At 36.8% G+C, this 27,135-nt stretch overlaps 7 protein-coding genes across 8 annotated transcripts; 2 read left to right on the forward strand and 5 right to left on the reverse strand.

Moving 5' to 3' along the window:
* Positions 1-1,536: 1,536 nt before the first annotated feature.
* On the reverse strand, positions 1,537-2,453 carry LOC18606684 (subtilisin-like protease SBT2.5). Its single transcript, XM_007040431.3, has 3 exons — positions 2,313-2,453; positions 2,041-2,188; positions 1,537-1,925 (listed from the first exon to the last, which is right to left on the reverse strand). Exons 1-3 carry the CDS (start codon positions 2,387-2,389, stop codon positions 1,863-1,865), a joined length of 288 nt encoding a protein of 95 aa, XP_007040493.1. The 5' UTR covers positions 2,390-2,453; the 3' UTR covers positions 1,537-1,862.
* A 2,654-nt stretch (positions 2,454-5,107) lies between these two features.
* On the reverse strand, positions 5,108-6,487 carry LOC18606685 (putative inactive receptor kinase At5g58300). The gene is made up of 2 exons (XM_007040432.3): positions 5,936-6,487; positions 5,108-5,731 (listed from the first exon to the last, which is right to left on the reverse strand). The coding sequence occupies exons 1-2, from the start codon at positions 6,369-6,371 to the stop codon at positions 5,181-5,183; spliced, it is 987 nt and encodes a 328-aa protein (XP_007040494.3). The 5' UTR covers positions 6,372-6,487; the 3' UTR covers positions 5,108-5,180.
* Positions 6,488-8,309: 1,822 nt separating this feature from the next.
* Positions 8,310-9,270, forward strand: LOC18606686 (uncharacterized). The gene has a single exon (XM_007040433.3). The coding sequence runs from the start codon at positions 8,366-8,368 to the stop codon at positions 9,077-9,079; it is 714 nt and encodes a 237-aa protein (XP_007040495.3). The 5' UTR covers positions 8,310-8,365; the 3' UTR covers positions 9,080-9,270.
* Positions 9,271-9,274: 4 nt separating this feature from the next.
* Positions 9,275-14,185, reverse strand: LOC18606687 (Pectin lyase-like superfamily protein). Its single transcript, XM_007040434.3, has 5 exons — positions 13,586-14,185; positions 11,808-11,928; positions 11,267-11,441; positions 10,601-10,671; positions 9,275-10,082 (listed from the first exon to the last, which is right to left on the reverse strand). The coding sequence occupies exons 1-5, from the start codon at positions 13,922-13,924 to the stop codon at positions 9,442-9,444; spliced, it is 1,347 nt and encodes a 448-aa protein (XP_007040496.1). The 5' UTR covers positions 13,925-14,185; the 3' UTR covers positions 9,275-9,441.
* A 2,765-nt stretch (positions 14,186-16,950) lies between these two features.
* On the reverse strand, positions 16,951-19,949 carry LOC18606688 (abscisic acid receptor PYL8-like). The gene is made up of 3 exons (XM_007040435.3): positions 19,575-19,949; positions 18,548-18,763; positions 16,951-17,629 (listed from the first exon to the last, which is right to left on the reverse strand). The coding sequence occupies exons 1-3, from the start codon at positions 19,719-19,721 to the stop codon at positions 17,411-17,413; spliced, it is 582 nt and encodes a 193-aa protein (XP_007040497.3). The 5' UTR covers positions 19,722-19,949; the 3' UTR covers positions 16,951-17,410.
* Positions 19,950-20,155: 206 nt separating this feature from the next.
* POLA3 (DNA primase POLA3) lies at positions 20,156-24,735 on the forward strand. Of its 2 annotated transcripts, none has more exons than XM_018118101.2 (15): positions 20,156-20,391; positions 20,517-20,567; positions 20,683-20,858; positions 20,977-21,054; positions 21,168-21,279; positions 21,529-21,613; positions 21,713-21,764; positions 21,845-21,906; positions 21,988-22,100; positions 22,184-22,305; positions 22,992-23,060; positions 23,271-23,328; positions 23,688-23,761; positions 23,989-24,037; positions 24,327-24,735. In XM_018118101.2, the coding sequence occupies exons 1-15, from the start codon at positions 20,280-20,282 to the stop codon at positions 24,470-24,472; spliced, it is 1,359 nt and encodes a 452-aa protein (XP_017973590.2). In that variant the 5' UTR covers positions 20,156-20,279; the 3' UTR covers positions 24,473-24,735. The 2 variants fall into 2 exon arrangements, with proteins under 2 accessions (XP_017973590.2, XP_017973591.2); XM_018118102.2 differs by having other exon boundaries at positions 24,330-24,735.
* Positions 24,736-25,232: 497 nt separating this feature from the next.
* LOC18606690 (Integrase-type DNA-binding superfamily protein) lies at positions 25,233-26,932 on the reverse strand. Its single transcript, XM_007040439.3, has one exon. It carries the CDS (start codon positions 26,509-26,511, stop codon positions 25,579-25,581), a length of 933 nt encoding a protein of 310 aa, XP_007040501.3. The 5' UTR covers positions 26,512-26,932; the 3' UTR covers positions 25,233-25,578.
* Positions 26,933-27,135: the final 203 nt, after the last annotated feature.

Raw genomic sequence — 27,135 nt, forward strand, 5'->3', positions numbered from 1 at the left:
TATGTAGACTTATATATAAATATTGGTGCAAGTTGGATGCCAGTGCACAGTAGGGATGATTGTTGATAGCTAGAGGCCAGTGGCAGGTGGGTCATTGCTTCACTGGGTGGTCCAAAATATTCGCAATGAGGTAAAAAACCTTCCTTTTTCAAAATCATACTACTATTATTTTTCCTGTTCATTTTTCTTTTGGATGTATTAAAACATTTTGTTCTGTTCTATTGCCAAAGCCCAAAGATGGTTTCTAGTACTCTCTGTGTAATTATAGACAAGGACGGTTAGACAAAGGCTATGCAAAATCAAAACAAAGAAATAGTGGAATGGGGTCTAACACAAGAAGCAGACATTGTTACCAGAAGTTTGAAGTTTGGAACCAGGCTCCCTCAAAGTTATGATTTGTCCCTTGCAAGTTAATTTGATAACTTACTTCATCGGGTGCCTGTAACACTATTGCACAGCTTCTTACCTAAATTTTATTTCTTTTGATTTTCTTTATGTAGTAATCTTTATGCAGGACCTAAAGCCTATAGCGATCAAATCATACATGGATTGGCACTTATACAAGCAAAGAATATTTATATATACGTATAGGGTTTTTGAATAAACAGAAATGATCATGAAGGCAAGTTTCTCTGATTATAAGGGTCTAGACCAGTTTCCATTAACAACATGAATATGCTCCAGTTAAGGAACGTTCTTCAGTTATTTCCTAAGGAAAGACTCTTAAAGAAAATATGGTCTCAGCTGAGAAGGGACAAATTAACGGTGGTGAATGCCACCAAAACATGTTGCATGTGACGATGACCCACAAGTCAGGCACTCTCTCAAACTTTGTTGAAAATTCGAAAACGTTTCTAGTATGTTTGTCCTGCTCCTTTCATAACCTTAACCATAAAAAGTAGTGGGAGGGAGACGTATGTGAATTGTTTCAAATCACCTGTCCCATCCTCACCAGCCAACATAAATTAAAGGAGGAATCTATCTTTCATTTGTGTTTGTATGCCTCTCAGTGGGGACAAGAGTTTTTGTGGACTTTGGCAAGCTGTTGGATCACAATGGATCGGTCCCCCTAGCTAAGCTCTCACGGTCTCTAAGGCGCAAGCATTACCTTATTCTTTGATCATATCACTAATTTTATCACTAATTTTACTTTTGATTGTGTGTGATTGGGTGATTTCGAGTACTTCAATTTCTTCTTTTTTCCTTGCAGTTACGGAGTACATTAAAGAGTCTGCGCTGAGAAAAAGCCAACAAGAAGTCAAGAATTTGTCTGCAGATTCCTATATTTAACTTTTGCCATCCATTGAGAATGCCAACTAATGAAACAATTGATGATCTACTAAATTTGCTTGATCATTCAAAGCAGAAATGTTTATAACATGTTACATGTGTATCATGTGCAATGCCAGACGCTTTAGTTGCTACAAATCTAGGGTCATTTAATGTCAATGAACCACTTCCAATTACAAGGAAATTCATTTTTACCAGAATCAAAACTGAGTTGAGAGAACTCAGATTAGACAATCAGAACTCAAATGCAATAAGATCAATCTAGCTTATATTGATTTTAATTCAAAAGCAGCTAACACTACTTACATATATATACTTGCAATATATAATCTCTTAAATCACTAATTGATGAGAGCTAGAGAAATAGTAATCTCAAAGATCTCCTAATAGAAAACTGGCAAATATAATGGCATCAAAATAGAGATTTCCTGACGCAGATCTCCCAAGAAACCATCAGTCTTAACCCTTCTGTCTAACAGAGACCGCTCAACCTACAAGTACAATTGTTCAGCAAACCCATTTCACTTCTCTTCTGCAAATTCCAAGCTTCTTGTATTCTATGGCTAGCGGCACTAAGCAAGCTCTTGATTCTTCTCCACAACTCTTACCCCATTGGCAGATCTAAGCACATTGGCCTGATTTCATTAAACACAACCATAAATAGTCCGAGAGGAAAATAAAATGAGACATAGATTAACTTGAGATAATTTATTAGAATAAACAAACTGCAGATGGCATTCAAAACATCACCTGGGCCTCTGTGATTTCAACTGCAAAACCATCAACAATGACCAAAGATAAGGTCTTCTTGTAGCTGCCAGCTTGAAGGGTGCCTGCCAACAGCTCATCGTGCTTCCTACTCAGGTACAAATCAAGCTCGTACGCCCCTTTCTTAGTTCTATGAGACACACACCCAACAGGGAAAAATAAAAGTAGAAAGAGAGGGGCAGGAGAAGACATTAAAATGAGAAATAACATCAAGAAGAGTCTTGCATTATGAAGTAATGATATAGAGAACTGACCGATCAGCTCGAAGACGCTGGTATTCAGGATCATAATTCATGAAAACAAAGTATAACTCAGTTTTGGTGCTCCCCATAGGCAGTCTTAGTCTTCTCCCTTAATTTCTTCAAGTTGGGTTGGTCAGTATGCATTTTCATCTCCACTTGGGGCAGGTATTTATACATGAACAGTACTATAAGTTTATAACTTAAAAGTCAGAACAGACCCACATTTCAAATATAAAACCAAAATTAAGTCTTTTCAAAATAAGTAGTAAATAAATAATAGGTGCATTTCCAGCTAGCTAGCTCTATCAATTATCATATATGTTTAACTATGTATTTAACATGGAGAAATTTCAGTGTCCTAAGTTACAGAATTACCCCTACATGCCTTAGAATAACATTGTCTTTTTCTCTTGTGTTGATTAATGCCTAGGTATATGCTATACCTGTGAATCCATGTACAACAGCTGAAGTTTCTCTGACCTAGGGTTCCTAACTGTGATTTAAAAAAAGTGAACCAACACGGTTATGGCATAAAAGTCAAACAGTCTTAATATTTCTGTACTATAGCTAGGGAGATTTAATGTGTAAAATTAATGTTAAAGGGTGTGAACCTTTTCATTGACCTTAGCAGCTCTTAACTGCCTGTGCAACATTTCCATATATTATGTTATCCTTATGCTGATACCGACAACGAGAAACATTAAACCCATCAACTTAAATTAGTCCCTAATCATTCTTGCAAGCCCGATGAAAACTAGCTTAAAGTCAGATGCATTTCACGCAACCGGAATAATCCAGTGAAAGGGATTAATCTGCTCATACCTACGTACAGTAATTTGGACTCTTCAAGAATTGAGTATGTACAAGAAAGAGCTCGAGCAGTCCAGCTTTTGAGAAGATAATGACACTACAAAAGTATATTCATGGAAAGGGAAAGAAATAAAATTTCAAAACTGATAAACTGTACATAATCAGTTGCAAATCATGTGAGCTGGAGGAAGACGGCAATGTCTAATATTCTATCTACCCTGGGGCTTGGAGCAGTAAGCAATTCGATGTAGAGATAATTGCTAATATATACAAAGGGTGATATACATTTAATGCAGGGCTAATTATGAATCTCTTATCACAGTTTATATCAAGTAAAACGCTATACCAATTAGGATATAGTTTAATCAAATTGAAAGAAATAAAAAAAATCCAAATGTCGGTTTGATACTTTGAACATTAGCAGATTCCAGTGGAACATGCGGTTTAAGTGTGTATATGACCTTCCACGTGAGGTTGGACCATGCAGGTTAATTAGAGAGAATTAAGGACTCAAAACCCAGATTTATATAGCTGAATTTTTTTCTCTTTTGTGGGTCCCAAGTGTGATTCATGGGGGGTAAGCTTGGCTGGTTGTGCAGTTTCCAGTGTCACAGCACCAGAGTGACTGCAAGCAGGAAACAGTATTATAACTAAAAGTTAGTGAAGCCCCCATCTTTGCCATTTTGATGCTAAGAAAGACTTTGAATCAGAAAGCTCGAAAATTATTGCGTCCAAAGCTCTGAAACTGTGGGGCACCTTCACTTGGCATTGGCTGATTCTTGAAAACGTGCTTGAATATGTAGTTTCAACACTGAAGAGAATCACTGTGCAAATAATGCGTATGATTTACTTGTTTTCTGCTATAAAACTATAGTACTGTTCACCACATTCTATGCATATATTAGTTCATGCAACGTAGGTTTACTAACCATATGTAATTTGTACACTTATATAAAAGCAGCGATTGGTAGTGAGCTACTACTAGTTTTTATAAGAATTACGTCAGGTTAAAAGTTCAAAGCAAAGCAGATATTCCTCCTTAAAAGCTTTTTCCATTTTAAAATATACAGTCATGACTTGACTTGTCGGCTGATTACTTTCTACCATGTACTCCATTTGTGTTCTCCTCATCCCTGAGATTACTGTAAATCTACCCAACATTACCAGCAACGGCAGTGGTTTAATGGTTGAAATGATAACTTATAAAAATTAGCCAACAAAAATATCTTCTGCGAGTGGATACCCCCAAGGGAGGCAAATGCCTGTGCACGTGGGAACGTTACGTGATGCCAAGGGTGAACTGCAGCACACAACGGAAGGCCCACCACCAACGACTATCCTCCACGTGTCAGTTCTTCAGAGAATGGAAGACGGGACCGCTTTTTTTTCAAGATTCCCGTGAATGACGTGTGGGATTTTAATTGGAAAAACTGGGGGAACAGAGAGAGAGTGATCTGGTCCGTGCGGTAGGACACGGACAGCTGTCAGTCACATGGTGGTCCTTTCTTGCTTCTTCATACATGACAGTCTACGGGCTCTATACAAATCCACACGTGGGAACCTTTAACTTTGTTTGACAGTACAGATTCTACACAAAAGTTGGCCGCAATGGCCATGACCGTGTTTGCCACTTCCCGTGCTTGCATTTAATCCCCAAATAAATTTCTTAATATCCAAAGATAACTTTTTTTTTTTGGCATTATATAAAAAAGGAGGACATTAAAGGATTAAAAATAATTATAACGCGTCCATCATGGAACCCTTTCTCCCCTCGTAGTCCTATGCGATTAGATGAGAAAAGCTCCAAGCAGGTAAATCCAAAACCTTCGTCAAATACAAAGGATAAAGTACTGATTACAGCTGTTTCTCGAAGCTAAAGCTAATACGGTACAAAAGAATTTTGTAAACTGTAGATTTGACTCCCAAAAACCAACCTTTGTTGTGCAATGGCCAAGCCACTGATCCATTACTGAATTGTATAATTAACACTCATCAAATCAACCAAACATCCCTATTTTTTATTTTGTTTTTTTAACCAATACAATAATGTCTTAACAAAGACCAACAGCTTTATTTAGTACTATTGAGAATATCACCAAGATTCAATAGGATTTGCTCGATTGAAGGCCTGGCCTCTGCCAACCTGTTTGTACAAGCCAAAGCAATGTCTAAAACCTTCAAAGCTTGCCTCTGTTCTCTCCCTTGCACATCAAATTCAAAAAATGTACTTTTCCCCAGTTTTATACTTTCCTTTGTTTCAACTATGCACTCTATGAAACCTGGCTCCCTCACTCCTCCTAGCACGTCGAGTAAAACTAGCCCAAAGTTGAATATGTCACTCTTTTCACTCAAATTCTCACAGTAACCAGTTCCTGGTCCTTCTGTATGATCAGAATCTTCCACGCAGTCAGCCAACTGGACGAAGCCATAATCTGATAACAGAGCCGTCAGGTCGATGTTTATCATGATGTTGGAGGATTTAATGTTTCCATGAACGTTCATTTTCATGTTCTTTTCACTTGGGGGGCATTGTGCATGGATGAAAGCGATTGCTCGTGCAACGTAAACTATTATCATCAGCCGTTCATTCCAAATTAAGGCAGTTTGGCCGCGCCTCCCACCTTGATTAATCAGAAGAACAACTTGTAGATTATAAATTCCATATATAGAAACTAATTGTTAGCTTAAGTATTAAATCAGAGTCCAGATAATCACATATGTTTATATTATACAATAAAAAAACTAAGTTAGGACTTAAAAAATGCAATTTATATCTTCAGACTTAGTGGATGCAACTAAGGTTTATAACGAAAATGCAAATTCACCTTCAAGCAAGTCAGCTAAGCTTCCCATGGGATAGTAGTCACAAAGAACAAGCTTGAACCTCCTGGTATACAAATAAGCAGTGATTGGGACGAGGTACTCGCACTTCCTGCAAACCTGAGCCAACCTTTCAACTCTCCTCCCGAACTCACTTTTGCCTACAAGAACCTTGCGAAACCTCTTCAGAGCGCATAATCTACCCTTGGACAACACCACTTTCTCTGTAAATTCCCTATTGTTCGCTCCCATCACACCAACAGATGTCCTCAAAACCTCCTTCAGAGTCAGCGGGAGTCCATGATTTTCACAAGAAATCAACGGTATATCATCCATCAATCCTACTATGCCGTCATCATATTCAGAGATGGACCAGGACCTGCTGTGTTCACCGTATTCTTTAAAACTCTTTTTGGGTTTTGTAAAGGCCCTTGTGAGCATTTTTTTTTTTCTCTTATGAAATATGAAGACAATGGGGTTTCTGAATTGGGGTTTGCGGAAAAAAGTAAAATGGTGGTTCTTGGAAAACAGGTTTTTGGAGGAGGGGGTTGAATCCAGTTTTTGGCTGGTTTAGACTGTTTGACGCGTAGATTTTCATGGAAAACATCGAATCCAGAGTAGTGATACTTTGCTTTGTCGTTTTCTGGGGTTCATGTAATCCAAGGAATGAATCCATGGACATTCTCTTTGATTCTAATTGGCTAACGCTTTGCCTAGGAACAACCTCGGCTTCCTTTTGTTTTTGCACATAGAGTGAAGTTAGATACAATGGTAAATGGTCTGATCATTTCATCAGGGCTGTCTTTCTTTTGGATTCTTCTTTATCAATTGGAAATCATGAGCCTCAGATGAAGAACCATTCTTTTCTATTGGTCATAGCGCGAAGATAATTGGTTGCAAATCCTGAGATGACAGTTGTTTCTTCTCTCTTTTTTTTTCTTTCTTAATCGTTAGCCTGTACATTGAAACGAACATAGCTGGTTTTCACTTTGAAACTCTACTTTTGATTAAGTATATACTAAAAATGATTATCGGTACAATTAATTCGAATCCTGCCTCCTTCCTTTGAAAACCTCCATCCACTATAACGATTATTAAGATTACAGATTCCAAGGTAAAAGTAAGATACCAGTACTATGACTTTAGATGCAATGTAAACATTATCTTTCTTTTGCTAGCTAATTAGGGCACTTCTTCTTGCTTTTAACGTTCCACTTGTCTTTTTTCTTTTCTTTTCAATTCTAAATCTCTAATACTAGTAATTAATTAGGCCCAAGAACAAGAGATAGCCTATATCTCAGTTTCCCTACAAAGGCCAGAAAAGTACCTCACAATTTAACTAATACCTAGCCCTGGAAGGAATTCCGGGGGTTCCCTATGAGAATTTAGAAATCCGATGCTTTGATAGAGAAAAGGATCCAGAATGGAATGATTTAGCCCAGGCACTGAGGACATAATCAGGACATGAACCCTGTCTGGCCCTTTGGCCCAAAAGTAAATCCTGGCCAACCCAACCTACCTTCAGGCTTGCTGGGCCCTGAGGACATCACTAAATATCAAGATCTCTTTCAAAGCTCAAACAGCCAACAATTGAATTGGACAAATCTTCGATTTGTAGCATTCAAATGGTATTTCCTTTCCTTCAAAAAAAAAAAAAAAAGCTTTTTTCGCCTTCTTTCCGAGAGAAGAGGTCTGCATTCAGCCATTCAGGGGCTCAATTAGCACTTAGCTCAAATTTCACAAGTGAACAGGAAAGAGCGAAAACGTGTAAGCATTTAATTGCCACCTAAATTTGCATTTATTTTGGACTCTAAACAAGGTGCAAGGATCTATGAGCTTTTAAGTGCATGGCGTAGGGATTGGTATATAGATATAAAAAGTCTATACAAAATATAAAAAGGATGAAGAAGAAGAAAAACTTTTTTTTTAATCTCTCTCGCCCACAAGTAAAGCCTTTACCAGTTGCTTCTTCTGCCAACTTTAACGCGTTGTTTCTGTCACTATCCTCCACGGTCACGGTTTGGAAATTTATTAAATTTCACATTGATACGACAAGATTACAGAATAGTCCCTGACCTGAACCTAAATTTGCATTTTTACCAGCTACAGAGAAATTGAACTCTAACCAAGTAAAGGGCAAAGTTGTAATATGGAGAAGCAATCGAACACATAAACAATAGTAGCTTATTGTACACGACAACAAAGTTTCAATGTTAATCCAAAAAGTCAGATTACCGAAGGTTTTTAATAATGATAGTTGGACAGCTTTGTCCTCCCCTGTTTCATTCAGCCACGTGTTGGGTCACCCGGTTGCCCGCTTCCGCCATCACCTCCACTCCTGGTCAAAACCCCACTCCTTATATAAATGCCCTTTTCTTAACGTTAACCAAAACCCTTTGATTTTGTTTTTCGCTTTCACCAAAAAGAAAAAAGAAATGGCTAGACTCGCCGTTGCGTTCACGGTAATTTTCCTCTTCACCTTCTCATCTCACGCCCGCTTTCTCACAGCTGAACAGGAACATGACGTCACCCTCGAAGAAACCGAGACCAAGTTACCGGAATCCAACCCTAAAACCACAAACGCCATCTTTCTCCCTAGCGAGAAACCAGGGTTCGAATCCGCCGAAGTAGTTGATTTCAAGCCCGATGATACCTTGGAAACCGTCTCAGAGGTGGATTCGGCTCCGTTGACAAAGATCAGTTTCCGTCCTGTAAACCGTCACTTCCCCAGGCGTCCCATGATTCCGTTCCGTCACAAACACAACTGCCGTTTCCACAAACGGTTCAGGCCTTTGAACCCGCGGTTACAGCAGAAGCGCTATATTTCTTACGGTGACGATATGATTTTGTCCGACGAGAAGTCTCAATTTGACCCGGAGTCACGCGGTGTGGTTCGCCAGATCCAGCCGAGATGGGCCAGGTTTCGCGATGATGGCACCGAGTCTGAGGATCTAGATTTTATAAAGCCTCATCACCACGACCACGAACACGAACACGAACACGAACACGAACACGATCATGATGACCATCACCACCACCACCATCACCACCGCCGCCATCACCATGGAGAGGAAGACGAGAAGGATGAGAGGGAGGAGCACGAGGGCGGGTTCATGAGGAGGTTTCGCAAGTTTTTTATTCATTTTTGAAGACATCATGCAAATCTAATCTATGTTTACTAGCTTTGAGGTATGGGCATTTCGGTGTCCGTTGTTATACATTGTAAATAAGATCGCATCCGTTGGGATGAAGAACATGGTTTTATGTCTTCGTATTTCCTTGTATAATAGTACTACACAGGACTAAATTTACGAGATCATTGAGTTTTCTTTCTTTTTCATGAATTTTTGTTGTTGCAATGGAAAATATTTCACTACAAAGATCGATTACAGAGATCTGGAAAAGTTACAGAAAAAGGAACTGTTTTATCTGAAATCAAAGAATAATGGAAGCTTCAGTTGTTTAAGGGTTCAAACAGAGTAGAAAACCATATATATATAGAACTGAATCTTCAGAAAGGACTGGCGCATGAGCCACTCTGTTGTGGGCTAGTGAGTTCGGCACATGGCCATGGGCTTACCTCGATTGCAGCCCCACTTACATCAGAGCACTTCCATGGAGGAGATCCTGGTCCGGTTGTCCCGTGGAGGTTAACCTTCGAAAGACAGATGCCGGTAAAGGGGGCGTTCTTGAGGCCTTGTATCGAACCTGCTCGCTGGACTTTCACACCCCAGATGTTCTTAAACGTAACGCCCTTGACATATGGGAGAGCATTTGGGTTAAAATTGTTATCAGGGTGGTCGCCGGTGTCACCTGCAATTTTGATACCTGTTCTTACGTTTTCCATGAACACTTCAGACACAGTGATGTTCTTTATAAACCCTCCCCTACCAATGTTTGTCTTCACATTAACACCAATTCCCGTGTTGTAAAGAACTATGTTCTCCGCCAAGACATTCTCCACTCCACCCGAGGTTTCACTTCCCACTGCAATTCCAGAAAATGGGGATGTCCCTGTAACTCGCCGGATGGTGATACAGGAGCTGGGGCGTCCATACGCAATCCCATATTCGTCCCATCCACTCTTCACAGCCACAAGATCATCTCCTGTAGAAATGAATGAGTCTTCTATACAGACATTGGAGCTTGAATCTGTTATCAATGAATCATGAAAGCAAACAAAGTTAATGTTCCCTTGAGGTTTCTCTACTCCAAATAATCAAAAGAACTTGGGAAAAACTGGTCTCCGTCCTAACTCCTAAGGAGGGGCACCATTGAGATCACGCTGCCCATGCTTTTACAGCATGGGAACCACTTAATGAGCATAGCCATTTTCCAAGAAGTTTTAGATGGAAGCGTATGTCTCAATACTTCTAATAGCTTTCTTGATGTATGCTGGGCAGGAAGAATATGACAGACACCAAACTAGATTTCATCCAGTTATGAAACCCACATTTACTCAGGGAAGAACAATTACTTTGTTCAGTTTCTTCCCTAGCATTTGTGCAGGGTCAGAGTTTTAAGGGGTTCATCTGAACCAAACAGCATTTACTTGTGTTTGAGATGACAACTTGCACTTCAACATAATGAAGGCTGCTTGATTGCTTGCTTGTGTGTGAAAAATGAAGTAAGCAAAGATAAATCAATGAATAAAACTGCTTTCATTTTACCTGGATCAATTCCATCAGTATTAGGGGAGTCTGGTGGAGCCAGGATGGTAACATATCTAATAACAACATTGCTGTAAAGAAGAAAAAAGTATATTAAATTTTGATCCCTAAACATGCAATTCTTATATGGTATTAAAGTACAAGAACCACCAACAAAGTTTCAACAATCTGATGTGGTCATAATAGCAAATCCAGTTAGGAACTTATCGATTCTGCTACAAATTGTGCTATAGGAAACACCTTTGAGCACCCTAAACCTGGGCTCTACCTGCTGCCATATTGTCCTTTTGTTGCTAAATGTGACAAGGTGCAAAACTTGGAAATCCCCATTAAGGTAGAGGAAATGAAATGAAAGCGGAAAATAACAAAGTGTTTTAAAGATGATCTTGATGCAAGTTGTCTTCAGGTTAGGATTCTTTTAATTTTCAATAGACAAATTTGTGAATTTCTAGCAGATTTGCATAGAAAAGGTCAAAATTGATTTAATTAATGAAGGATCATAAATTTATAAAACTGATGTGATCAAATTGTAAAGAAGGCCCTCACTGAAATGACACCAATCTACAGCATGGTCAAATTGCACATTCTTCTCTCAATTAATTGCATGGCTTATAAATAATATTAAGAAAGTAACCCTTCAGATGAAAAAATTAATGCAAAAAGTACCTGCAATAAACAGGGTGAATGTTCCAGAAGGGTGAATTTCGAAAAATCACATTTGAAATGATAATGCCTCTGGAATTCACAAATTCAACAAGATTTGGTCTTGTAAACTGGAGAGTTCTCTGCCTCCACATGTTCCACCAGATAGCTCCTTCACCATCAATTGTGCCATTCTCACCTGTTACAGTTGAAAAATATGAATCATGGATTCAAGTTGAAATTACATAAACCATGTCAATAAAACATAGACATCATAGATGTGAGCTCTATTATTGTCCAGCAGAACTTTAAAAGTCTGAATTACCTGCCATTCACCAAAGTAAGATAATAACAACATGAAGATCCATGGTATTCAATCATACCATTCTAAATTGACAGTGTACAATAGGCCTTTCTAGTATATACCATATAGAATATAATGTCAAAAAGTAGGTTCATCGTATTGAAGAAATTGAAGATGCTTAATGTAGACAAAACAAATATATCTAAAACATGTATGTTGCAAGCTACCAAAGTAATTAACCACTTTGTTATCAAGACCTACCAGTGATCACCACATCTCGTAGTCCATCTCCATGAATAAAGCTCATATATCTTCCTCCAGGGTGCTCCCTTCCCCTTCCATAAGATGGCAAAGGAGCAATTAAAGGCCAGTTCCAAGTGTCCTGATATATCAATCCGGTAAGAAAGTTATAAGAAGCCAACAAATCATGTTATATTAAGAGGGAGTAGTGGTACAATAACAAAATTTGCTAGATTGGAAGCACTAAAGTTTTTGAAACTAAAAATTCAGAGAAATGCTACAACAGGCTTTAAATAGATGAAAATTGTTACAAATATGAAGGCCTTTTGGCATGAAAAAAAAGAAGAAGCTAGAAGCCTAGAATATTTGATCTCTTTGAGAGAATAAAACCTTCATAGCCAAGGGGTCAATAAGAAATCACATTATGTTATTTCACAAGATATAAGATAAGGGCCAAGGGAATAAAAGACTAGACATAAATTATTATATATGCTTAATTCAATTACCTGACCAAAAGCTTAATTCTTTATTCCTACGAGGCTGGCTACATGCAATCTCGAACAAATAAAACATTGATCTTATTTTGTTTTTTGTGAGAATCAAATGGTGGTTTAGCAAAAGCCAAGCAGAACCAGCCACAATAACAATCTTATCTCCCATCAACTAGGCCATCAGTTAATCATAGCACAATCTACTCTTCAGAAAATTAAGTTCGATTCCGTCAGCTCAAGAACATTAAGTGGACAATGATCCCAACATTGAAAGATATCTGTTACTACTAATTTTCAGTGTGATATAACTTCAGTAGAAGTACACGATGACCACGTTCAATTGGCATGAAGTAGATAAGGATTTCAAACAACTAATAGGGCACATGGTTCTCTGGTGATCATAAGATAACAGTCAAAAACTGTTAACGACGATAATAACCACTTTATTAACTGCCAACAGTTTTTGATTACTAAGAGGTATTGCAACATCATCCATTCAGATTACTTACTATAATACTAATCACTAAGAGTACGGTTTTATTATTTAAATAATAATACTAACACCGTAACAGGACAGCATATATTAATCTAGAGACATAGCACCAAGTTGGACAACAATGCTTGCCAGCTATCTGTCTGTCCAAATTGTTGAATGAAAAACCCCATAAATGCCATGCACATTCGACCATACTACGGAGACCCACAATGTTTTTTCTCTTTTCTTTATAATGTTGCCTGGACCCCATGATTCACAGAGACATCTTCACCTTTAACTTTCTACACCACCAACCCTGACGGTGCCAAATCTTGTCACATTAAAATTGACATTTTAACCATATTCTACACAATACAATTCTTTTGTAAGACTATATGCAACCAAAATCTAATCTTTCAACCCAAAAGGACAAAAAAAGAAAAAGGAAAAATAGCATTCTTTGAAAAAGAAACACCCATGCAATTATATGATAAATTCTAGATAATTAAAACCCAGATTCCTGCTTTCATTACCATTTTAGAAGATAATGTGGTCATGCTTAGTTATTTTCAACTCACTTCCATTTCTCTATCACGAATAAAACGCTTTATGTTTGAGTACAAAACGTTAACTTTTTGCTATGTAAGGATGGGATGGGGATGGCATAAAAATTCTCAGTTCGAGACATAGTGTTTTCGATTGTCAGAAAGAAGAAAAAATGTGACTTTTCATTGTATATACACTTACCAAATTATACTGCCAATGATGAGTTACAATTATTACAGGAAACAATTATTCAATAAGTGAGTAAAAAGTGAAAAGATTTGTGTTACCTGAGTGGCTTTTATAACAGCACCCCTAGCCAGATAAAGAGTCATGTGACTAGTGAGGTTAAAGCTCTCCGTTAAGTACACCCCAGGAGGCACATAAAGCAGCGTGCCACCTCTCCTTCTCAGATGCTGAATTCGATATATAGCTGCCCGGAACGCCTTAGTATTAAGCGTCCGTCCGTCCCCAACCCCGCCAAAGTCCGTTATCGATATCTTATCGTTTCTGTACCTCATCGGTACTATCCCCGAGCAAGTTATCAAGTTCCCATAAGAAACATAAAAGAACAATGAGACTTGAAGGAAGAAGCAACAAAGCCAAATTGAACCCAAAGCTCGAAACATTCTGTTTGAAACAAAAACGGAAGTTTATTTGAAGAGTGACAAAGAGAAAGGGAACAAAACAAGCTTTCTATTATGTTGATGAAATCTGGAGTAGATCTGGAGAGTGATACAAGAAGAAAGGTCCAAAGGGCACTGGTTATTTTAATTTAGAAAGGGAAAGTGAGAACAAAGATTTATCAAAGATCAACAAGGCAGGCGAGAAATCAAAAGAGAGTGAAGACTGAAAACTGAGGAAAGATCCCTTTTGTTTAAAAAAAAAAAAAACAAAAGAAAAAGAAATAGATTGATACAATCGAGAAGTGAGAAAGAGTATAAAACAAACAATGAGACCCGAGGCAGAGATTCTGAGAGAGCGAGGGGAGTGAAAGTGAAGTTCACATATTCCAAGCCGGTGTAATTAACACACATACAAAGGGGTAGGCGTCAGAAATGCATGGTCCATTTAAAGATGGGAGCGTTTCTTTGTTTTTCTATTTACACTTTCGTCCTTTTTTGCACACTTCACATCATTTCCATTGTACTACTGTTAGGGGCGTTTGGCATGGTGTTACTGCAAGATATTTTTTGGAATTAAAATGGCTATAATCACTTAACGGTATTTGGATGGTAAAAGAAAAATATAATTTATTTACAATTGTAATTATATTATAATAAAAGATATTCTCTTTTTTCATGGAGAAAAAGTAATTTTTCCTCTATAAAAAAAAAGTTATGTATTTTTTTCTTTCTCAAATTATCTATCTCACTCAATCCTCTAAGTGCTTGTTTGATCTTACTTTTTATCAACTTATTTACCTCTTAAAAGTAAAAATCAGGTCAAATATAAATTTTGAAAAGCTCTTAAAAAAATAATTTTTTTTAAATAATAAAATTTTGAAAAAAAAACTTATAGAAATACTCTTATTATGAGCTTTTTCTTCTTTTCTTTAAAAAATGTAAGAGAATTTTTATTTTTGTTTCAAAAATATCCTCATCTATTAAATATAATTACAATATTACTCTTTTAAAAAATAAATACATTTTATAATAATTTTAACTAAAATTATAACTTATAAAAAAATTTATAAAAATAAATTTACTAAACAACTTTAACTTAATTTTAAAAGTTATTATTTTTTGTAATAACTTCATAATATCTTTTAAGTTATAAAAAAACAAAACCAAACAGGCTCAAATCTCCCGACCTTCCTTTTTTCCTTCTTATCTTCTTCTTTCGTCTTTTTTTTTCATTGTCTGTAGGAATGGTAGCCTATCACCAGCACATTTGAATCAAATTTCACCACCAAATTTGAAAATTGAAGAGATTAAGACTTTAGATTTTATGAAACCTTAATTCAAATTTTCAAATTTCAAGAAATTTGAAAATGTTTTGAGAAAAAATTATATATAAAAAATTGAGAGAAATATTTAAATGGTTTGGAATCAATCAAATTTATTAAAAAATTGAAAGGATTTAAGAGGGAAAGATGTTTGGTGCAACCGATTATGAGAGAAAGAAAGTGAGAACATCCATTAGATTACGTTCAAATTTTTAATAACAGCTATTTATCTGTTGATAGATAATGTGATATGTCGATAGAATTTTTTGTTTGTCGATAGATTTATCTTCACATAATATTTTTTATTTTTAATTTTTATAAGTTTAAAGTGAAAATAAATATTTAGTAAATTTACATATTTTAATATTTAAAATAATTAATATAAATATATTATGCTATTTTTTTATATTATTAATAATTATTTTGATTAGTTAAAAGTTAAAAAGTCAAATTTTATATTAAAAATTAAAATTTATTCAATTTATATGTTTTTTATATATAAAGATAATTTTGTTAATTTATATTATATTTTCAATAAAATACTTATAAACCAAACACCATAATATAATTTTCTCAACGATTACATTCCCTATAATTATTACTTTTCTTTATTATATCAAATACTGTAAAATTATATTCCTAATAATCACATTTTTAATAATTATATATCTAATAATTACATTTTCAGTAATCATATTTCTAATAATATACCAAATGCAACTTTAATAACAAGAAAACCAAGCATTAGAACAAGATAACGAGGGAGAGCCTTGGAGGCTGGCTGAAGCACTGTATTATTGGGCCGCAAAATTATGATATGGACGACGGGGCATTTAACTACAACAATGCCACCTCACTCTGGGCTGTGTATTTTTGTTGTTACGTACTTTTCTACCATGATCTGCTCTCTACACTTCTCTCTAAGTTATGGAATCCCTGGCCCTCTCACTCACAGTCACAGCTTTACAATAAAAAAATAAAGAAGCTACCCTAAAGCTAGGGCTTAAAGCTAAGATAAGAGTGGGCACCAAAATAATAAAAGGCTGGGAGTGGATTGAACACAATGCTTTTGTGGCAATAGATTTCCGAGATTCTCTTTAGCTAAGAAGCAGTTCTTGTTCTCGTCAGATTCTCCACTGCCTCGATATCCTTTCCCTTGCAACGGTTTAACATTGTGTCCATACGTTTGTTTATTTCTTTGCCTTTTTTATGATGGCTGAAATGGTACACACTACCATTTTCGCCTTCTAAATGATTGAAATTTGGTGAAATCTCTTGCTTATTTTGCCTTTTATAACACATCGTGTTAACAGTTACTGCAATTTTTCTCTTTTTCTTGTTCTACATGAAGAGAGTTCTCGGAAGAGGATAACCCAATTATCATGAAATAAACGCCGTACATCATTTACTGGATAACTGAGCGTTCATTGCATTTAATGGGCAACGATAAAATTTGGTAGAACCTACCTTTAACTGATGGCGACTCTCCAAAAGCTTAAAACCCTACATCAAGCAAAATGCCTTAATGCCTGTAACTAATAGTAACTCCTCGTGGGAGTTGATAATAATAATAAACTGACTTGGCTCCTCTCCTGCTTATAAAACCTCGTATTAATCAAGCAGGAGAGATTCCAAATCTGGTGTTTTGCCACTTGGGAAGTGTTTGAAACACCATAATCGAAAATATTTCTTCGGCCTCTCTTTGAATTATAGTAGAAGTAACTTGTTCATCTCACTTGTTAGATGAGTAAATTCACAGCATATACCAATATACAATGTATCCACCAGACAATGTGGTTTTTCTGCAACTGGAACTTGCAAAACTAAAGATATGAACATAAAACTTCTATCGTGCATGGATATTTACAACCAAATACCAATACAACACTCGATTATTAAACATAGAAAAAACTACAAAGAAAATTTTCACTTGTTTCTTCATTTAGGACATCTGTAGGCAGCGGATGAGCTTAATTGTCAGCTACTATCAACACAAGACACCTAAAGATCATGGTTCTAGTGAAAATAGAGAAGCATAAGTATAAAGAAAGGGAAGTTGGCGGTGCCTGCAGGAAGCCAGACTATCTACTCAGCTTCTAATAACAAGAGTATCCCACTTATCGCCCACAACAAGAACCTTGATGCTGTTAACATGGACACAGATTATTCACATCCTCTCAATGGGTTCAGTTCGATCCTGAACAGCCAAACGCTCTGAAACATCTGCTAATGACTTGAGGTTGCACTTGATCAGTGCCTCAACAAAGTAGCATGTTTCGTCCTTGGTGTTCCCATCTGGTACATCCACCACAAATGACTCAATCACCAAAGTTCCTGGCCTGCCATCAATGACCTCAGGATGGACTGTAACAATGGATGAGTAGTTCTGCAAATTTGCATAGCATATTGACAATTTTGCAGTTTCAGCCAATTAGATCATCACGAAAGTACAGGACATGCTATAAAAATCAAAATTTAACCCCTACGAGGGAGGTCAATGCAGAATTGTTACAATAGCATTCAAATAAATTCAAATATTAAAAGAAAAGTTGGCAGGATGATATATCTTAGAACTCAAAACTAAACCATCTTCAACAACATGATAAACAACATTGCTTGCCCACATATGTGTATAAACTAAAAATATTCTATTATAACAGATTCATTACATGCAAACAAACCAGGAAATATTGGCAGTTGCAACACAAGGGTGCAGATCAAATGAGCACAAGAAAACTTAAATGATTTGGATAGAGGAAAAGGCCACATAAGGCATATAAATAGCCCTAGATAGACTGCAGTCATAAAGAACATTCAAGCCACTAGCCAAATTCAGCGGACATAGATTTCACAAGTTAATTTCTAGGGATATTTATCTCCTTCTAATTTCACTGCTCCAGTTTCCAATTTTGTAAAGCTATGCTCCATCTCAAACATGAAAAATCTTCTAACAGACTTAATATATTTGACTATTTAAAACAATGATTTTGATGATTCTGCTCAATCCAACAGAGTCTTGTCCCAATGAGTGGTAACAAAAACTGGCGTATTCAGTCCTCCAACTTGCAAGTGACAGCCATATACAAAACCTCATTACATTTTCAGGTAATTTATGCATTAGCCTATACATAATCTAACAGAAAAAAAAATCATATAATAAAGGACAAACAACAATTACTTTAAGGTGAATACTTATATTTCAGTCAAGATTATATGTTGACAAACTAAAATTTATCGGAACCCAACTGACAAAAAGTAAGGTGCATGGATGCGTGACTCATTCAACCAAGTAAAAAATTGATACCTTCAACCTGTGATCTCCGCCAACAATCTTCATGCTCAAAATATGCTCATCATCATCTAGATACTCCAACCTTTCAGTGCTAGTTGTGGCTGGCAGTCCTGACTTAACATTGACTTCTCTAACGCTTCCAATCTGAAGGTCACCCTGCACAACACACCTGCTAACAAATGGTTTGTACTTCTGCGGTTGATCGAATCTCCTCACCAAAGACCAAACCTAATTGATCAGAAACCAATCATCATTCCTTAAGGCAGAAAACACCGTTAAGTTTGCCATCAGTCAAAGCAAACTAAAACCTGAAACACTTAATCTGACAGTAATTTTATCTATAACTACAAAATGTATTAGATTGGGTATCATTTGATATCAAATTAATCTCATTCAATGGGAAGTTTATTGGCATTTGATGTTGGGACCTTAGAAACCCTAGCTATCCTTTCCAACACTTGAGCTAAATGCAAGTTCAAAGAAAATTGTGTGTTCATTTCTATTCAAACAAAAGCAAATACAATAATGCAAGAAAACAACAATTTTACAGAGAAATTTCCACTAATCAATCCTCAATCAAAGGTTGTCAATGTTTCACATTGTACCTCTTAAAATCACACGCTACAAATAGGTGAAGGTCATGTTCGAATGCCCTAGCGTTGATTGCCAATAACTTAAATTGATTCACAGAATGTTTAACATCACACAACATTTCATACGAGCCAATAATCTAGCTTAAATTTTCAGTTATCACTTCACAATTGATAAATCACCACTTTGATTTCGATCACCTCATATATTCATTCTATATGCAATGAAAAAAAAAAAGTAAAGAAAAATTTTCCAATACTAGAAAGTCATCGGAAAATCAAGCTAACCTACATAAAATTAAAATAGGCGTCTAAAAAGATGTGACAATGTAAAAAACAAAAACCCTCCCAGATCCATATACGGATCTAGCACCAAATACGACCCCAATCGATTCGACCAAAAAAAAGTAGATATTTATTGAAATTTCAAAAAGAAAGAAAAAACTTACGAGATGAATGGGAGCTTTGATGTGTTTAACGAGCGAAGAGGTACACTGATTTTCTTTAACGTCGTGTTTGTGGTGCCTCTTGATGAACTCTTCTTCCATCTTACTAAAACCGTTCCCGTTCATGGTGATATAATCATTGGTCACCATCGAGGTAACCCTGGGAAAAACCTTAGCCGGGAAGAGAGGGGTGAAAACCGGTCAAAAAACCGACGGAGGTGCTAGCGGATCCGGGTAATATTATCGGGAGTCCTAGAAAGGTCCGAAACGAAACGCCATCGGCCAGGTCCAATAGCGAAAGGTCCAGACTGCTTCTTTCTCATCTCATCGCCTGGAATTATTATTAATTATTAATTAAAAAAAAAAAGAAATATGGGTATTATTGTTTATTCGTACTTTCCATGGTGGTTATCGACAGGAATTTTTGTTTTGCCCAGGCTACGTTTTGCTAGGTCCAAGGGTTTTGGACGGACGTATTGAAAGTCAAAAACTGCGTACATAAGGGTTCTGCTTGGGCTTAATTTTATTTAATGGGCCAAATCTCATTCAGGCCCACAGTTTCCCGCCGAATGTTTTACTCGTTAGCCCTAATTCCCATTTCTTTCCCGCCATCTTGCTTTCATCCGGTCCCTTTCTCTGCTCCGAAACTCTGCTATTCAACGAAAAACTAGGGGTTCCATTGATAGAGAGAAAGAATTTGAAGCAAAGATGACAAAAGACGAAGTTGAGAACGGAAGAGATGACATGTTGATTGATGGACCTGAGCAAGCAAACGCCGTTCCTGATGGATTCAACGCCAACTATCTCAGAATATACTATGGTAAGAATTCTCTTTTTTCTCATTTGGAGATTTTTTTTTTTAACACGAAATTAATTGTTTGAATCATGGAGTTTTTCTTTTATTCTGGCGATTATGATTGAAATTTGAGATTAATTTTGTGGCAGGAAAGTTATTTCCTCATGCTGATATCTTCAAGTGGATGTCTTACGGAAATGGTAATCCAAATCTCTTCGTTCTTTTCGTGTATATACATGCAACACGCTCGCGTGTTTCTATGTTTTCGTGTTTTGATATGTAACGATGTTATAATCGTCATTGCTTTATCTGCAGATGGCAAGCATCCTGCTTGTGACAAGTCCTACATTGGAAGAAGGGAATTTTCTTTCACGCTTGAAAATGACATTTATATTCGATTCCAGTCTTTCAACAGTGCTTCTGAACTGGAAAATTCCATCAAAGAAAAGTGTCCATTCAAGATTGATATTGGGCCTGTCTACAGTGTTGATGTAAGATTTCATACAATATTCTTCTTTTGTCTACAGTGTTGATGTAAGATTTCATACAATTTTTAATCTAAAGTACTATGTTTTGCTATTAGTTATTGATGTATTGTCTGTCATTCAGCCTGCTAAGAGGCATGCCTATGCACAAAGTGGCGACAATGTTTTCACTCCAGTTGAAAGGGAACTGGTTTTTGATATTGTAAGCTACTGTACTTATTGAATACTGAGCATCTTAGTCTACTTTTCATACTGAGTACATGAATATAATGGCTAATGTTATTTGACTTGCTGGAGTTACATTTCTTGCCCCAGGATATAACAGATTATGACGATGTTAGATATTGCTGCACAGGAGCTGATGTTTGCTTGGAATGCTGGCCTCTAATGACAATTGCAATTAAAGTGATTGATACTGCCCTCAGAGGTAAAATAATCTACGTTGGTTTTTTATTATTTGTAATCACATATTTTGTTCTAGGCCAGTGCATCATTGCTTTGTTAATGTTGCTTAACATACTTTAGATTGTGTAGATTCCAGACTGTTGTAATTGGAACTTTGAGTCCTTAGCTGCCCTATTTAACATGCTTGCATTGCAATTTAGGCACAGATTTTTTAGTACACATGACATGTCTAATGTCTTCTTATATCATTAATTAACTTCCGATAATGCAGATGACTTTGGCTTTAATCACATTCTCTGGGTATATAGTGGCCGACGTGGTGTGCATTGCTGGGTTTGTGATGGAAAAGCCAGAAGGTAATGCAGTGAACAGTTGAAATCATCACGTAATTTCTGTTATTTCCTTACCTCTATCATTGCACAAGGATCTGAATGTTACTTTCATCACTTCTATAGGTTGACTAATGAACAGAGGGCAGCCATTGCTGACTATTTCCGTGTATACCAGGTGTTTAACTAGTGCTCTGAAATACTACTGGATTTTGCTTAGTATTTTAGTACCAATCATTGACTTTGTACTTTGCTCAGGGCAATGAAAATAGTAACAAGAAGATATCTTTACCAGGTCATGTTCTTCACCCTTTCCTGGCGTAAGTAATACTGCCTATTGTTTATAATTTCCTTATTCTGGACGTTCCCTTTTTTATACTAAGATACATTCTGTCTTGCAGGAGATCCTATACTGAAGTTCTGAAGGGCTTTTTTGAGGCAAAACTGCTTTCGAACCAAAATTTACTTTCATCTGAGGAGAGATATGAGAAGATCCTAGAAATGATTCCTGATGGTTGTAAAATTTATAGACTCTCTGATGGATAGCTCTGTCATTTACCTTAGCAGTTCCTCATGTATTGCATATTATTTTTGCAGCTGTTGCTGCTGAGCTTAGGGGGAGGTGGCAGGAGAAAATGCGATCTTCCATGTTAAAAAATGACATTAATGTTGTTAGATGGGAGCATCTAAAACATGCCCTTCAATCAGGAAAACAAAAGGTATGAATTGGCATACGCACCATATTAGTGGTTAAATGCATCATGGGCAGTGGATAGGCCATTCTGTTTGAAACGGTGCCATATAAATTGAGCAGTTAATGAACTTTGTTTTTCATTTGAAAAGAAATTGTTTTTAGATTAATTACTCTAATCGTGAAACTAAAATATACTGGGTTGTATGAGTTTGCTGTGTCTAAATAGTACTATTTCCATCATAAATTGATTAGGGCCATAAACAGATCTTAGAATTTTGAGACTTAGATGGATATTAAAGCTCCATAAAACAGAATATAGAGTGAGAGTTCCATGACAACTTAAAGTGTTTACAGTAAAGGTAGTCAGTCCACTACTGCTAGCCTGACTTGCAATCAGTTTTACATGTGTTAGAAACTGGATTTTCAAGCCCTCAATACATTCATTTTATTCTCCATTATCAAAGTGCATTCTGAGAAAATCAGTGATAAGGAATGAGTTGAGATCCAGTTATTTGTCTTTGCTCTCAATTTTTCTTGTTTCTTGTATAACTTCTCACTCATTAGACACCTTAGCAAGTAGAAGTTCAGGCATTCATTAAATATATGTTTGACCCAGATGTCCTCTGTTTTACATAGAGGAGATTTTTTTCTCTTGTGCATTGTACTTTACTATTCATCCTTTAATTATTTTGCATGTTTCACCATTGTCAGGCACAAGGACTACGAAGATGTGTTGAAGAGATTGTCTTTTCTTTCACGTACCCTAGGCTTGATATGGAGGTCTACAACACTATTACTCCTTTCGGTTTTGTTTTGTTTTGTTGTTATGTTCATTTTTTTTCTTGTGCAACAAATATATAAATGATTTTAGAAGTACATCTGCCTCCAGGTCATACACCAGTACATATAAATTGTTTTTATGAAAGCAAGAAGCTTTATCAAAATATCTATGTATAACCCTTCACACCAAACTACTTGTTTGTGTATCAGGTTTCGAAGCACATGAACCATTTACTGAAGGCACCATTCTGTGTACATCCAAAAACAGGTTAGTTTTGGAAGAGATCTGTTTTAGATAGTAGTTGCCATGAATGTGAAGATTGACCAGAAATCATTGGTGTGGTGCCTAAAAGTGATGTGAATTCTGTTTTAAGAATCAAGGGCTGTGTTTATGATATGAAACCTTGAATATCAGCTGTTGTTGGACTTTTTTGCTTTTTTTTTTTTATAATTTAATTGCCTTTTGGATCTTGACATACATACTTACACTTTAACACAACATGAGGGGGACTATCCTCCTGTTCTAATTCTCCAGAAATGTAGGAGAGAAGGAACTTCATTCTATCACCCCCTAGCATGAACTTTAGTAGTCTCAAGTGTTTCTTCTACTTTTTATTTTTCCTCCAGGTCGTGTTTGTGTTCCGATTGACCCAAACAATTGTGATGAATTTGATCCAACTAAAGTGCCAACCCTATCTCAGGTATGTACTTTCTTATTTATCAGTGAGATTGCTTGTCAAGATGTCCAATTCCAATTTTAATAGTTTGTGAGAACTTGAACGAGGAAAAATCATTATATTGTATTGCAAAGTTGTAAATTATAAATTCTAGGTAGCTTTTCTTGTTGCGTGCTCTGTGTTGCAAGAGCTGTTGCCCCTTAGGAGAAAGGTTTGCCTATAATTCTTATGTGATTTTATTTACCTTGCAGCTTTTGGAAGAACTAAACAGGGGAGGACTAAGACAAGATGCTGAGGATGGTATGTTTATTTTAATGATGTTTTGAATTGTTTTGATTGTTAGGTCTGTTGTCTAGACTTTTAGCTAGTCACTTGCAAATAGTAGAAGATTATTTGGATCTTGAGGGAAGAATTGAGAACACCAGGAAAGTTTAATAGGGTCACAAATTTACATGATTTTTCAATTTTGTATTAGGAAGTGCTGCTGTAGAATATAATCTCCATCGCACATGAACTTGGCCTATTAATGTATTATGCCACCTGCAATTGGTTTTTCTATATTTCTGATATTATTGCCTTTGGTTGATAGCAGAATGGGATAGAACCTCACTTGGAGAGTCAGTCACGTTTTTCAGATCATCGTTTTTACATCCTCTGCTAAAATCTTGCAAGGAGGAGATAGAAAGTTCTTACAATACAAAGCTGCAGCAAGCCAAGAACACCCTCAGCTGGTAGTGTTTTCTAAATGATATCATCGGGAGAATCATTTTATTCTTGAAAATTATATCATCGGGAGGATCTGGTTGTCCCTTTATTGTGACGTACGATATATGTTGTTGATGATTAATATATTCTTGTTCTTGTCCTTCATATGAAGTTATAACTTTAGGAATTATCCCAACCAAGGACCGCAGCTTAACCACCCATGTTAATATAAATATATTCCAATTATTTTATCTTGTCTGAAGAATATACAAACTTTTATGTTGTTGCTTGCATGTTTTATTACTGTTCCATCCTCCTTAATTCATTGATCAAAGCCCCTTAAGATTGAGGTGCAGAAGTGGTTTGATGTACTGTTCTGCTAATTGAACTCTTCTACTGTCTAATAAAGGATTAGTATGAAGGGTGAGAGCCTGAAACCTGATATCTGATCAACATGCTAATCCGTACACAGCCATCGTGCAGTCGTACTCAATAGTTGATACAACTGGGCATAATCTGTATAGGCATCTTTCAATCTTAGAACATGTAGATAGAGGTTATGAGGACCACAAGCTTTCAATCATGGCGGATAAACTGCGAGACGTGGCTTGTTTTCCCTTACCCTCTAGAGAGTAATCTCAAGTCTGACAACTTGCCTTTTTTATAGCGTTGCAAAGCACGATCGAACATGTATTGCTTTGCCCATGACCTTGAGGCTTTTACTGTACTCTATAATGGAAATAACAGTAGGGGAAGGTATCTCCTTTGTGGACACGAACTTGATAAGAAAAAGGAAATTAAATATTTAAAAATTTTCATTCAATCACTCAGATACAGTGATCACCACGTCAAGGTCCCACATGCTTAATAACACCTTTATCAAGTGCAGTAGTGTCCAACTACCATAAAAGAAAAAAGAAAGTTCATAACTCCTAATGCCTTTGATCCAAAAACAAGGCCAAACTGATAAGAGCTATGAAGAAAAACAATAAAAACCTGAACCAGACAACATTAAACAACAGGAACTCATTGCTAAGAACCATACCCCCAATAAAACTACCATTTACAGTTAAAGAGAGGAGAAATCTCTCTTCTGAGAATTTTCATTTTGGAGAAAAATGGGTGAGAATGTTATCCTAATTAGCAAGAATCTCCCATATCAATTCAGCATCAAAAGATGGCATTCTTGCAAGCGAACAGTCCTCAAATCCTGGTTCCTCTGCCATCATCATTGGGTAATCGTTCGAAACAGAGGATGGTGAATTCTCACATCTCCAAAATCCATCTTCGGACACAGTTGGTGACAGCAACTCGTTGCTTAAATTGTCACTGAAAACCGCACGGGATAACGATGAAGACGATGAACATGATTCTGTTACCTTCACTTCTTTTTCAGCTTCGGAAGAAGCTGCAGGACGATCTGAGTTGCTCTTCTTTTTAGCGTTGGCTCTCTCTCTTTTCACCTTTTGACAAATGGCTTGAATCTTAGCATCCACCATATTCTTCAGAGCATTCAATCTAGCAGAATCTCTGAAACCCAACTTACTTGGGTCCTTCAGATTTGGGAAATTCAACCTTGCGTATTCCCCTCTAAGCTTATACGCGGCGCGATCATAGGCATAGGCTGCAGCTTCAGCTGTTTCGTAAGTGCCTAACCAGACTCGCGTTCTGTTTTGTGGAAGTCTGATTTCGGCTACCCATTTGCCCCAGTGTCTCTGCCTCACGCCCCTGTATAGCTTCTTCTTCTTCTGAGGACTCGTGTAGTTGCTTGATGATGCAGGGTTTCGGTAGCTTTGAAGCTTCGTCAGCGAATTGCGCGAAACTGGAGCGTTTCCTTTGCTTTCTTGGCAGAATTTTGAAAGGAGATCTCTCTGGCGGAGATAGACTGAAGAGCCTAACGGCTCATAAACAGAGTTGGTGTTCATGGCTGTTGATGTTGTTGTTGATTGTGCGCAATGGGAGAAGATTGAATCTAAGGTATTTGAGCCTCCTGATAATATGATCTGTGAAAGCGAAGACCCGATATCGGCACTGTTGTTGAATCCAAAAGGAAGATTGCTGTCTTGCATTTTTTTTCCCTTGATTCGTTGAGTTCTAACAAAAACAGAGGAGAACAGAGTGCAGGGGAAAAAATCGAGAAGGAAACAGGGTGCTTAAAACTGTCCCTTTTCCTCGTAGAACACAATAAAGAAAAGGCAAAAAGAAAGTGAAACTAATGATAAAAGCAGAGGAACCTGAAAAACTAGAACAGAAAGGTTGCAAAAGAGATTCCAAAAGAGGTATGATTTTTGGTGTGAAACAGAGATAAAGCAAATGAATATTTTGACGAAGAAGAATTGTTGGCTTGAATTTGAATCTGAAGGCAAAGCAAGTGAGAACCCCAGAGTTTAGGAGGTGAGGATTACAGGAAAAGAGATCAGATATTTCTTTTAGGGGTTGGGTTCCGAAAGGAAGAGACTAGAATTACTATGCTGAGACCTGAGTCTGGTTCCAGCTTGGTGTATTTATAGCTGTACATTAAAGCTAAAGCTGGCCATATTTCTTTCCCAATTTTTTTAGCTTGGAAGTTTGAATCCCAGTCCAAGTTACTGGGATTATTGCCTGTGGAATGACTGCCATGCCCTCCTCTCTATCTGGCATTTATTGCTTTCTTTCTCTTTCACGGGATGAAAGAAAGTGAAGATTTTCCCATT

The sequence above is a fragment of the Theobroma cacao genome, chromosome 3, assembly GCF_053813885.1.
Source record: "Theobroma cacao isolate CCN51 chromosome 3, ASM5381388v1, whole genome shotgun sequence".
NCBI lineage: Eukaryota > Viridiplantae > Streptophyta > Magnoliopsida > Malvales > Malvaceae > Theobroma > Theobroma cacao.

Bases quoted from the DNA above. Each gene is read 5' to 3' on its own strand.
- LOC18606684 (XM_007040431.3), bottom strand. From the start codon at position 2,389: ATGGGGAGCACCAAAACTGAGTTATACTTTGTTTTCATGAATTATGAT. The intron at 2,189-2,312 runs GTCAGTTCTCTA...TGTGTCTCATAG, and splicing joins CAGCGTCTTCGAGCTGATCG to AACTAAGAAAGGGGCGTACG. The intron at 1,926-2,040 runs GTGATGTTTTGA...TAATGAAATCAG, and splicing joins TTGAAATCACAGAGGCCCAG to GCCAATGTGCTTAGATCTGC.
- LOC18606685 (XM_007040432.3), bottom strand. From the start codon at position 6,371: ATGCTCACAAGGGCCTTTACAAAACCCAAAAAGAGTTTTAAAGAATAC. The intron at 5,732-5,935 runs GTGAATTTGCAT...TGATTAATCAAG, and splicing joins CTTAGCTGACTTGCTTGAAG to GTGGGAGGCGCGGCCAAACT.
- LOC18606686 (XM_007040433.3), top strand. From the start codon at position 8,366: ATGGCTAGACTCGCCGTTGCGTTCACGGTAATTTTCCTCTTCACCTTC.
- LOC18606687 (XM_007040434.3), bottom strand. From the start codon at position 13,924: ATGTTTCGAGCTTTGGGTTCAATTTGGCTTTGTTGCTTCTTCCTTCAA. The intron at 11,929-13,585 runs GTAACACAAATC...TTGATATATCAG, and splicing joins CTGTTATAAAAGCCACTCAG to GACACTTGGAACTGGCCTTT. The intron at 10,083-10,600 runs GTAAAATGAAAG...CATTGATAACAG, and splicing joins TACTGATGGAATTGATCCAG to ATTCAAGCTCCAATGTCTGT.
- LOC18606688 (XM_007040435.3), bottom strand. From the start codon at position 19,721: ATGGTGACCAATGATTATATCACCATGAACGGGAACGGTTTTAGTAAG. The intron at 18,764-19,574 runs GTAAGTTTTTTC...CTGATCAATTAG, and splicing joins TCAAAGCTCCCATTCATCTC to GTTTGGTCTTTGGTGAGGAG. The intron at 17,630-18,547 runs GTATCAATTTTT...GCAAATTTGCAG, and splicing joins GCGGAGATCACAGGTTGAAG to AACTACTCATCCATTGTTAC.
- POLA3 (XM_018118101.2), top strand. From the start codon at position 20,280: ATGACAAAAGACGAAGTTGAGAACGGAAGAGATGACATGTTGATTGAT. The intron at 20,392-20,516 runs GTAAGAATTCTC...ATTTTGTGGCAG, and splicing joins CTATCTCAGAATATACTATG to GAAAGTTATTTCCTCATGCT. The intron at 21,055-21,167 runs GTAAGCTACTGT...TTCTTGCCCCAG, and splicing joins GGGAACTGGTTTTTGATATT to GATATAACAGATTATGACGA.
- LOC18606690 (XM_007040439.3), bottom strand. From the start codon at position 26,511: ATGCAAGACAGCAATCTTCCTTTTGGATTCAACAACAGTGCCGATATC.